This window comes from Xiphias gladius, chromosome 6, assembly GCF_016859285.1.
Source record: "Xiphias gladius isolate SHS-SW01 ecotype Sanya breed wild chromosome 6, ASM1685928v1, whole genome shotgun sequence".
Classification (NCBI taxonomy): Eukaryota; Metazoa; Chordata; class Actinopteri; order Istiophoriformes; family Xiphiidae; genus Xiphias; species Xiphias gladius.
In genome coordinates this window covers 7,134,583-7,146,945 of record NC_053405.1, presented here as the reverse complement: position 1 = coordinate 7,146,945, position 12,363 = coordinate 7,134,583, and the positions used below count along the sequence as shown (strand labels likewise).

General features: G+C 38.9%; 1 protein-coding gene across 1 annotated transcript in view; it reads right to left on the bottom strand.

Annotated features, from left to right (window-relative positions):
* LOC120790680 (collagen alpha-1(XXIV) chain) overlaps nt 1-12,363 on the bottom strand; it is a 95,408-nt gene that overhangs the window by 2,882 nt on the left and 80,163 nt on the right. The window contains exons 44-56 of the mRNA XM_040128465.1: nt 12,049-12,102; nt 11,356-11,409; nt 9,761-9,814; nt 8,532-8,639; nt 4,997-5,104; nt 4,744-4,851; nt 3,368-3,421; nt 3,186-3,248; nt 2,823-2,876; nt 2,490-2,525; nt 1,392-1,427; nt 889-915; nt 161-226 (exon numbers count right to left, since the gene is read on the bottom strand). Of these exons, the coding sequence (XP_039984399.1) occupies nt 161-226; nt 889-915; nt 1,392-1,427; nt 2,490-2,525; nt 2,823-2,876; nt 3,186-3,248; nt 3,368-3,421; nt 4,744-4,851; nt 4,997-5,104; nt 8,532-8,639; nt 9,761-9,814; nt 11,356-11,409; nt 12,049-12,102 (822 nt within the window). The remainder of the gene's footprint in view (nt 1-160; nt 227-888; nt 916-1,391; nt 1,428-2,489; nt 2,526-2,822; nt 2,877-3,185; nt 3,249-3,367; nt 3,422-4,743; nt 4,852-4,996; nt 5,105-8,531; nt 8,640-9,760; nt 9,815-11,355; nt 11,410-12,048; nt 12,103-12,363) is intronic.

The window sequence follows — 12,363 nt, the reverse complement described above, 5'->3', positions numbered from 1 at the left end:
TTACAATACCACCAACGAGTGCAAAACAGAATTTGTGAAAAACCTTTAAGTCTGTTCATCTGCTCAACCATCCCTCTGCCAATTTATCTGCCATGAATCCAACAATCCACCCAAGCAGGCCTACATGCGGCACACTGACTGAGAGCATTAAGTGTCTTACCTCTGTCCTGAGGGCAGCATTAGAGTCTGACAGACTGTAGACTGCTGAGTCATCATACATTTGCCTCTGTGGATTGAAAATCAGCATATTCAGTTTAATTGAAAACATAACAGTTTCAGTATCGTGTTCATTATTAAACTGAAATATTTTAATCCATGGGCCTGTTCACTGGTTAGAGAAATCATGGTAGTTTCAATACACGTCTAGTTTATAGAGAAAACTTTAATAGAATCAGACTACACTAAAATACCAGAGAAAAGCAGTAAAGTAAATCTTCCATCAATAAACCATCACATTCCTGACTTCGGTCGGGGGGAAGAATAATCACTCTGCAGAAACACTACAGTTATCGAGTAATGTGAGCAAACAAAAAAGGCACCTGATATAGCTGTTTTTTTTCTGGGTTCTTAGAACTGTTTGATCAGGAAAAGGCCATTCAGATAGAAAAAAGCCACACTTTATCCAGAAGTTATGACAGATTACAGATGTGAGGCGGTTTCTATCAGCCCCAGTAAAGGCTAATCATTTATCTCCACTGTCAATGCTACTGAACAAAAATACAAAGATTGTTTTTGCATGTATTATCAAAATCAACAACCCAGGAGCTGGACAATTTTCCCTCCAATTTCGTGGCCCGAATCCTCTGTCTTTTATATGACTCTCAAAACAGGACTCCTGCCTTCCAGATCATCGTGTCTGCCTGTCTACGACTGACATGAAGCACTTACTGTTGGACCTGGAGCACCAGGGGGTCCCTGAGGCGGGAAGAAAGAAAAAGACACAGTGAAAAATGATCCCTTTGTGGTCGCGATCAGTTCACTTTCTAGTAAATCATGTCTGTGTCAGTGGCTCGTTGAAACTATACTGTAGGGAGATGAGTGTGCAACCAGAGAATTGCCTTGTCTGGGCAGACCAAGTGAATTTAGACAAGAATAGTCTTTCAATCTAAGCATTTTCTAATGTAGCGTGTGTATATATATATATATATATATATATATATAAAAGAACAATTTAAAATAATTTAAAAACAGAGAATGCACATAAGTAATCCCAAATTGTCCTGTTTCCAGAGTTTTTATATGCACTACCCCAAAACAAAAAAATCAGTGTGGACGGAACTGAATTGTAAGTGAGGTCATCCATAAATCTTCAAAGTTAGAATCACAGAACCTTATTGTTATAGAGTTTGTGTAGTATTAAGATGAAATGGGATTATGGGGTTAATACTTACTCTGGGTCCTGGACTTCCCTGTGGACCTTGAGGCCCCTGAAAGTGAGAGACACACAGACAATGTTTATTAATATAGCTAAAAGCACGCAGAAATGATATTTTATCTGAATAATCCGACACTATCTGCATACTCCGCATTACTATCTGAGAGCTATATAAATAATATGTATTTGATAATTCATGTACAGTATCACATACTAAAAAGAAAACACACTAGAAGAAAATGTACTGACTCATCATTCATATTCTCCCTTCACCTTTCTCTGTGACGCTGTGTGGAATAGCAGGATTTTTACTGCTTTATCGTACTGTATGTGGTCACCTACTGCCCCCTCTGGCGGACCAGGGACCTAACACTGTTCTATGGTAGCTACTGTACCACGGGCAGCTGGACTTTATTAAGTCTTTCGGTGGGGTTTCAGGTAGTTCATGTCAACATATGTGAACGTAAGCACACGTTTGACCTCATCAGTGTTTGAGAAAAAAGGCAGAAGAAGGGCCCACTGTGTACACACTCTGTTTTTGCGTGTGTGTGGTTGGTGCAAATTGCAGAGGGATTTTGGCTGAACTGAAAATCTTACTACAGGTTACATACGGACTGGGAGCAGAGATATAGTTGTGAATATGCGGATTGCACCGTGGATGCCACGCTAACATTTTGACAAGGCATTTCCTTTATAGTGTTTACATAAGAGGGTCTGACAGTGCTGTAAGGCCACACAGCGAGCTCTGGGAGTCATTGAGTAACAGCTATTTTCACTATGACTCAGCCATAGCTGATCTGCTGTCACTTTAGGACAGTCATATAAACAGAACTACCACTGAACGCCTGCTAGCATTCATGCATTTTTAAACACAGCCTTTGTCATTTACAGTAGGTCTTTTTTTACACCCACAGTCTATTTTGAGGTGGCGCCATGATAACTCGCCAAGCGATGCTTTCTCAGTGAGGAATTTGCAAGTCTGAAACCTCAGTAGAGAGTAATCATGATATAATCACATGGTATATCCGCTTGTAATAATACGTATTGTAAATCATTATCATATGATCTTGACAGACTTTTGAGTTTTTGATTACAAGTTTGTATCAGATCTTACCATTTCGCCACTGCTTCCTTTTGGACCCCTTGGCCCCTGTGCAAAAGAAAAATAACAACATGAAATAATATACAGATACTTAACCCCACTCTGTATTCAACACAATCTTCAATTCCATTAATTAGCACACAGCTGATTTGATCAAAAGTAAAAACAAAATATATCTCATCATTACTTATAGTGTGTCTAAAGCTTTCTCACTTCTGACCATTATCTTCTGATAACTGTCTTGTCATTACATAATTCTCATCTCTCATTCTCTCACACACACACACACACACACACACACACACACACACACACACACACACACACACACACAGAAAAACGTACAGGTTTCCCCATTGGGCCCATCATTCCTTCAGGGCCTACAGGTCCAGTGAACCCCTGAAACAAACCGTAGGATTGAGGTTGAATAAACAAGTCTGTCTGAATTTACAACACAACAGTGAGACTGCTGAGAAGATGGTTACAATATATCCCGTATGTATCCCCTCAAAACTTCAGGTGTCCTGTGTTAATTACAAATAAAGGTGTATGTACTCTCCATTTTGCATGTATCTTCATAAGCCCTAGGTTACATAACTGGGCATAAGTGAAATCTTGTATTCCTTTTCGTATGACTCAATTTTTCGGGTTTGATTACCAGCAGTACTGTGATTGCCTACTGGTTCAACTCAACTCAGTTAAACTTACCAGAGTACCCATAGGGCCTTTAGGGCCAGGGAAGCCTCTCAATCCTAAATCACCATTCGGTCCCTGTTTGAGGCAAAAGGAGCTCTTGTCAGTTAATATATTTCATTATACAGGGACATTACACACTGGTACTTTTTCTCATCTTCTGTTATGTTTTGTTGGTTAGCTACTCAGTGTCTTACCTTTGGCCCTGGAAACCCATGTAAACCAACCATCCCCAGATCTCCAGATTCCCCCTACAAGCAGAAAAGATATTCACATTAGAGCAATGGAGAAGCCTTGCCTTTTTCACTTTTTCACACTGGGACATCCATTATGCATTTGAAAAACAAATCATAAAGGATATACACTGTGTGTGATTTTTTTTCATCATATTTTAACAGACTTAGTTGGTCTTTAAAATCCTTTTGTCCATTTCAAAAGAACTGGGGCACACACACAGGGCTTTATATCTGGATCTAAAGTAGCCCCAAACCACATTCACACATCCTCCTAGACACACATACACTCCGGAGTTTGGTGTCTGCACCCTGCACTGTGTCTGAGTGCTGTCTGTCGTCCAGAATGGCAGACACTATGTTTGTACAGCCAGTCATCCACATCCTGTAGACAGCTCCACTTACGGCCCTGCGACTTTGACCGAGAAACTCTATTCACTGAAAAGTGTAAAGGGATCTGACCCAAGGGCCTGAGTCTGCTCTCTGTTTCACGAGCGTCAATGGAGATAGCTGGTGGATGAAGGAAAGAGCAAGGGATTGAATGTTGTTTCTTTTTTTCTTCTTTTTGAATAGTTACATAAGTAAAGTGGAGCACCTCTTTTTCAGGTCTCTGGAGTGTGAGGATCTTACATAACTTGGACTTACCATGTGCAGTGTTTCCATTCCTGGTCTCGCCCACATAATTTCTTACTCTACTCAGGGTGGAAAAGTGTCAGACACGCACATTTTTAACCCCACCACAGATTGGCTATCTAAGCCCCTGCAGCTATATTTAGAGAATTAATAAAGAATAGGCTTATAAAACCCCCTTGTAACGAGAAGATTCCTAGGAATGGTATCAATTTAAGTAGAGCAATGTAGTGATCTACACTGTTATGACTTCAAAAGAAGTGTAAAAAACACAACACTTGGATAAAAATGAAAGAAAAAGGAATGAATCAAACATTACAAATAAACATCAAACGTAGAACAAGTTTTAAATAAATTATTCACATCAATGGGAGGATTTTCCACATAATTTATCTTGTCATGTATTTCGCAGTTAAGACCTGGCGGCGTGATAAGTTATCATGTGAATAGTTCTACTTGATTTTTTAAACTTACTTTACTTAATTTATGTTTGATGCTGTAGAACAATTTACACTAGTTAATACTGTATATATGAATGATACCAACACATCTGAACCTCAAACAAGTGCCAGTGGCCCTATAAAATAACCCTGCCCCAATGACCACAACACTACTGTCGTCACACAATTTTTTCACACTATGGAAAATGAAATTGAAACCTATTTTAAGATGGAGTTTGCTTTAAATCAGAAACACCTGTATAAACTTACTGGTTGTCCTTTGGGCCCTGGGCCACCTTTCCTGCCCTGGTCACCAGTAGCCCCCACCATGCCTTTGATTCCTGATGCTCCCCTGTCCCCCGGCAGGCCAGGTTCCCCCTGAACCAACAAAGGTCAAGAATTAAAAATGTTAGTATAAATTTGAAAACTGCTTTTTCACCTGAGACGTTTTTGTTTTGTCCAGACATACTGCAACAATTTAGAATACATCAAAGTCAATATTTATTACTAATATCGTTTTCACCTTCTGACCAGGTGGTCCTCTTTCTCCAGGTAGTCCAGGAAGTCCAACCTCTCCCCTGGGACCTGGACGTCCAGTAGGTCCCTCCTGTCCCAACAAGCCTCTCTGACCCTGAATATACACCAGAGTGGGACTCAATAACCTTTTGTCAATGTCAAATAAAACTGTCAAATCAAGGGTATGGTTACATTCAAATAGTTTTTTTTCACTATGAAAAATATAAAAACTTCAGTGGATTACTACCAGAATGGAAATAATTTAATGGGACTGTGACCTAAACTGGTTTTAAAGGTACACTCTACAATTTGTATCCTTGAGACCCTGCAAAAATAGGAGGAATGCAGATTTTTCCTCATAAGACATTGGCAAAGCGAATTTTAAATATGAACCTGTATTGTTTACATCAATGTTTACAGCTGGCATTCTTCCTCTTTCCTGCCTTTTCTGATGCATTGTTAAGTTTCTTAGATCGTTATTGCCACCGACAGTTGAGCAGTAGAATAGCATGAAACCATCAGCAGCATCCTTTAATACACCAATAAGGATCAATTTCTAACAGTCAACAGCAGGCTATGTCAAAGACAGGCAATTTGTAGTCAAAAGGGTAAAACATGCTAAACCAATGGTATGTTAATTTAACCAAAGAAAACAAAACATAAATCTTAATGTCTTCTGGAAACCTAAAATTGTCATTTTAATAGAGGGGGTTAATTGCTTGATGATGAATGCCTGTTTGCGCATCATATGCGACAGCTTATCAATTAATTCGTTACAATATTTATTTTTTGAATTATTATGTTTCAAGCTCAATGTTTATTTCAATAAATCTTTACACAATTCTCAATCTGTTGTACAGACATAGCTCTAAACCACAGTGCTCAAGTCTGCTGGCCTCTCCTGGTTATATTTCTGTACAGCACGCTCCTAAAGTGTACCCATAAAACTGACTGCCTGTCACTGAGTTGCTTTCTTACACCGCAGACCACAGCGGTTTCCTGCTCCATCAGCAGTGTGGCGAGGCAAAGGGGAGCGACCGATATAAGAATAACAGATTGAGTGGGTCGTCGCCTCACATACGGCTTCTGTTCCTTGATCACCGTGAGGAGAGTGGGTAATTCAGGGAATGGTTGAAATCACACCGCTGTAGGTGACCCACCAACCTGCCGGCGCTGGACAGCTCTTGCATAAGAAAAAGCCACTGGTCTCTCAGAGACTTAATTAAGACTGATCAATCAAACCCATCAAACCCTCGCACACACACATTTAGGGGGCACATAGCTGGACAGAAGCCCAAAAACATGGCAAGGACTATAAATATTCAATGTCACAGAAGTGTGGTTGCGCTTTTATCTGGATATCCAAATTCCAAGCAGTGCCCCTGCATGTATGCTATTTCTACCATCTGTAGTCAGTGCAAAGTAGGTAGTCTGTGGCTTGTTCATAAAAATGATTTTGTATCAGAGTTTCCTGATCTTGTCAAATGTAGATGCGTCTTCTTTTGAATGGCTGATCCAAAAACAGGAGCCTCCAGCAACAGCACCTTTCTAGTGTTTGAATTTTCATGCTGGTGAAGCTTTGTTTTCAGAGGTTGACATCCACTGCATTTCTTTCCTGTTGCTGACCACTATTATACTGTCCAATAAAGCAAAACTTCCCCTCTCACTGTGTGAATGCATCCAGCTGAAAATGTGAACAGGAATTAACATGCAGCAGATAATAAGGAAAACAATAAGTAAGAAGATCGTTTACAATCATTATGGGAATAATGACTAACAAGGACAAAAAGGATGAGAAATGCTCTGCAGGGACTCTGCAGCCTGCCAGCAGAGGCAGAAGGCCTTATTACAGTGTCTTTCCCACTATGGAAGTGAAACTGATGATACAGTTTCCTACAGACCCACCTGTTGAGAAAGGCCTAGGTGCTTTGTAGTAAAAGAGCACCATAAAAAAGAAAAACACAAAAGAAGACTGTCGGCTCAAGTTAACCTGCTATCTCCAAAAACATCTCACATACAAGAAAAGGTCTCTGCAAATATGCAAATCTGCATGTATTTTTAAAATTTTACGAAGTATTTTGTGTGATTTAAGAGCTGTTTGTGGGGGAGTTATGGGACTCACTCTGCTAGTGAGAAACCATATCACTTCAAGCCAAGTGAAAAACATCAGTGGCCAAAATTGAACTTACTAGACTTTTACACAATAGTATTATATGTAAATGAAAGGCAGACAGAAAGGACTTGGCTTTCTAGATTTTTGGCTGAAAAGGACAAAGGCATTCATGCATGAAATCTCAATCCACTCTGGCTGCACATTTATTTAAATAAACCCACTGTGTCGTACCCAGAAGAAGCCAATCAAATCAAACAAGGCATTTAATGATTAGTCAACCTCAGCCGCATGTCGAATCCTTAAAACATCAGATGGTAACAACTCAAGGAAAGCGTTGGGCACTCAGATGAAGTCAAATAAAAGTAGTGAGGGTGGTGAGCTCTATCCTTTTGTCTACTAAGGCACTCTGGCGTCTGCTGAAGCAAATATCAAAAAAGAATTAGGTGATTAAGTTGTCTACCACTGCATTTCACCTCAGCTATCTGGATTGCTGATCGTCCTCAGCTGATAATACTGAACTTACTTCATAACTCCACTTGCTATAAATAATAAAATAGGCAGCAAAGCTTTATTCATTGTGGCCTATATTTGGTCTATCCATCAGAGTACTGCCGTATGCTTGCTAAATGAATGGGGCAAAAGTGAGGAAAAAATCTGTGAAGGTCGTCACAAGGTAAAGTTGAAGGTGTATCATTGGCTTCTTAAATCCTTCTCATACAGACCACAAGTGTGCTATTGAGATTTAGCAGAGAGTACAGTAAATGTCCTCTAGAAATTTCAGTTATAAAAGTAAACTTTCTGACTCCCTCTGACCTACATTTTGGTGCTGAGCAAGATTGTTTTTAGAAATAGTATAAAACCTTTAGCTTAGTATTCGCTAAAATGCCAACTGCCCTTAAGCAGGCCAAAGTTCCATCAACAAAGTGAGAAGCAGCATCAGGAAAAAAAGCAACATGAGAGCAACATTGCTGTCAGACCACAATGACCTTGTTGGGGACTCCAGAAAACGTTCTGGATATATTCTGCCGAAAAACAGGATGAATAGAAATAATTGTGGGAACAAAGATCCAATTTCATGCATTGATTTTTGTTGTAACATCTGATTATAATGCAATGACACTACCGTTATTTAGAAAGTACAGAGAAAAGAATATAGGTTGCAGCTATATAACAATATTCCTATCTTTAGTGGTAGGGAGGGAGGGGTTTCATTTAAGTAAAGATAAAAGTCAAATGTGATATGAATATCTCTGTCTAAGAGCAAGAAAAAATGTAGTAAAGAAAGAGAAGCATTTCATTTATGTGCTCATGTCTTTCTTTATATTTCTTATTCCTTTGGAATAAATCACAAAATTTGGCACATGATTGAAGCTACATCAAAAAAAATTCAGATATACATGTCCGTTAGCATGATAATGTTGTTGATTACCTGACGTCCTTGTCTTCCTGGTAGTCCTGGTAAGCCAGTCAGTCCTGGCGGACCATCCGGCCCTGGGTAACCCTTCATTCCCGTGAGTCCAGGAAAACCAATCGGCCCCTGAAAAATGACAATGTCTCTCAAACTCGATCTCAGCCTGAGGCATTTACAGACTTACCATGAGCACTATATCATTGCTCTTACAGCCATACTAGATTTCAAAACCCTAATTCTTCCTCTGAAATCTTCACTCTAGATAAAGGAATGCCTTCCTGCAGACCTAAACCAGAAAATATTTGCCAGGGCTTTTTGCTTTTGCCAGCACCCAGTTACAGACTGTTAAAGTTTGCAAGTGTTGAAATATTTAGACACTTTAAAGAAAGTCAGTTTAGAGCAAATTAAAACACCTTGACTATCAACACACCTACTATATAGTAAGAGTGACTCATGTTGGGCTTATCCTGAGATGCCTAAATCCACCCATGTGGAATTCTGAGATGGTTAGAATTAAACAATGAGAATAATGTGCTCTCTGACAGTCCTGTTGCTTACATTAATCAACAGATTGAGTTGTGCTGCTGCAGCACATGACTAAGATTTTCTTGAAGATAACTCTCATTAACATTTACGCATGCTCAATTTGATTACTTTAAACGTATCCAAACCTTATGCAAATCTATGTTTTCTAGGTTTTGATATGATGAGATCAGTACAAGACGTCACCATCTGCTCTGAAAACTCCATCACTTTACATACTGTACCTGAATCATTTAAGTTGCAAACCACAACAACATCCATCTTCATGGGTTCGGTAAATTTCTGATTGTGTGTTGTTTTTTTTAAAGTACACTAATATCACTAATCAATCAGTTTGTCCATTCTTGTGATGATTTTTTGCTTTGTGTGTCTATTTGTCCAGCTTTTTCCTGTGTATTCTTAGATTCTGTCAAAAGTTGTATTATCTTAAGGCAGCTAATTAAACAGCTCATCCTTATTCTGAATAAGACACTATTACTGCTGCCACAAATACAGCAGGATATTTTCTGGCAAACACCCATACATTATATCAACTGGTGATGGAGACCAGCAAAACATTTTTTGAACTACATTATCTATTTATTATCTCTATTGCCCTCTCTAGTTTTTATTTGCATGCAGTGGTACCCAATTTATGACCAAGTGCTTTTTACTGTAATGTGGCTGCTGTCTCCCCCTTTAAGCTGAGATGATGTGATACTCACTTCAATACCAAGAGCTCCACTCAGCCCCCTTGCTCCTTTCTTTCCTGCTGAGCCCTGGATAACACACGCACGAAGAATAAGACATACATAGGCATTCACAAAAACACACAAGGTCATACATCTCACTTGCCTCTCACTGAGGATTTTAAAGACCATGTCCCATATGAGCCTCATGGAGAGCCATGTTCAGGACTGTTTTTATACTTTAACTTTATATTTATTGACTGTCCAGAGAGTCAAAGAAATATACACAGGTGTTTGAGTGAAATATGTGGCATAACACTAACACAGGAAACTTCCATTGCATTATGTTTTTAATAATAGTATACGCCACAATATATTGACATGATTCATAACACATACTTTCGAAACTTATTTATATTTGCATGTTTTAAAGCCATGTCATAAAGACAAATGGGGTTCCAACAAAAAATAACTACATAATACATAAAAACTCAGTCTATCCTTTTGAAACCATCTTTTTACTTTTGATATTTTCTCCCTAGGCCCCGTTACAGTAGGTTATATATGTACAATCCTAGAGGGATATCCCTCAAGGAATGCTTTACCAAAGCCATTAATATGAAACAGGAATACAGTAGATTCTGAAAGTTTCCTGTGTTTTCTGGCAGACTGTTTAGTTATTGATGTTTCTAAACTAATGGGTCTATATATGTCGCACATGAAGGGATTTCTCAAACTCAGTTTAAGGTCAGGCCAAGATGAATAAATTAACAGAAATACTCCCATAGTATTTGAACTGGTTATATAATCACTCCTGCATACAGGTTGTTCCACTTGTTGAAGAAAGTCAGCGGTATCTGGAAATCTGTGAATACTTCACTATTTAAATAGCTATGTGGAACTTGATAAAGGAGGCTCAAAGTTGTTTCACGGGAAATGGAAGTTATGTAATCAGAAGGCCTCTGACAAGGTTGAGGACTCAAAAGAACCTGACATCTTTGAAAGCAAAAGCTGTCAGTGCAGGAAAGGTTGTTTCACCAAAAGATATCTACTTCGATGCCAAATGCTCAAATATTGCTATTTAAGGATCATAGAACAAATGCATACTATCTTTGATAAACACAATAAGAAAAGGGAGAATTTAGAGGAGTAGAATCATGCATTAAGGGTGGCCATGAAAACTTTCTTCACATCTGTAGATGCTTTCTAAACCTCATTCTTTAGTTCAAAGCCTATTTCTACCACCTGGTCTCTTATACAGCTAAAAATCTTTTATTAGCATACTCATCTGGTGACAGGTGATACATTAAAATGCTGATTTGGACACAGGGCTGTGGTTGGACTCATTCTGGCAGCACACAGAAGGATTTTTCTTTATCCACAGTGTCAGGTACAAATGCAGCCCTACCAGACCCAACCCTGCTGGCAGTGGCTGAACAAGGCTGTGTTAATAGATATACTGGTTTTCTAAAACCCTCAATTAGGTCAAAAAAAATCAGCCTAGTAGTAGAAACAATCTGATGCTGAATCTTATTTGCAGGGAGGAGACACCGTTTATCACACTCTTTACTTTATACACGACTGACAAGTACACTTTGATTTCCCTGCTAAGGTGATTTGCATAGACTCACCAGAGCTCCCATCTCTCCTTTAGGGCCTGGTTCTCCAGGGAAGCCTGGTGATCCCTGAACAAACCAATACAAAAGACACACACACACACACACACACACACACACACACACACACACACACACACACACACAAAACAATAATACTAAATGAATCCACACCGTGTTTATATGATGACCTGTGGAAATATTGCCATCAAAATGGTTATGTTTTCAGAAAAACTACATATGTGTTACTAGGGACTGGGAGCAAACTTGGCAAAGGCATAATGGGATGAATGGCATTAAACCCTATCTACAGTGCTTCCTAATATGAGTCTGTACATTTTGGATACTCCTCGTGCCAATCTCAGGCCAAAATGACTACTTGGAACACAGGGTAGCTCATAACGTAATTGGCAGAATCACATGTAGTACATTCACATTCACACTTTTAAAGAGGATAAAGCCTTCTGATTTAAATGACTGTATGCTCTATTCTTGCGTCATAACATTTTTACATATTTTTACATAATTGTCAGTATCTTGTTTTGTCGTTTCTGACACTTTCAATCTTTTTCATACACTATTTACATTTAAGGCGCCCCACTGTGGGTACAAAACCACTGGTATGGTTATTTACAGTAAAAGCATTTAGCCAAAATATGTAAAAACTATGTACTTTAGCTAAAAAACTACAGACATTTAATGACTTACCGGAGGGCCTTGTGGTCCAACAGCCCCACGAGATCCAGTGGCACCGATATGGCCCTGTCAAATTTCGACGTATAAAATTATATTTTTCTCACTGATTCTCAATCTTTATCAGTACATATCATTCTCCAGTTCTTTAGTAAAGGGAGAACATAATGTGCAAAGCTATGTTATTTGTATTCTTATTAGTACCATTTCCACATACACAAAAGGAACCTGCTCGATTACAAGGTCTACGGCATCAAAACAATATACAAAAGTTTCTAAGAGAAGTTGTAACGAATGTATACTATTAAAGGAGTTTACTAAACAGGATCT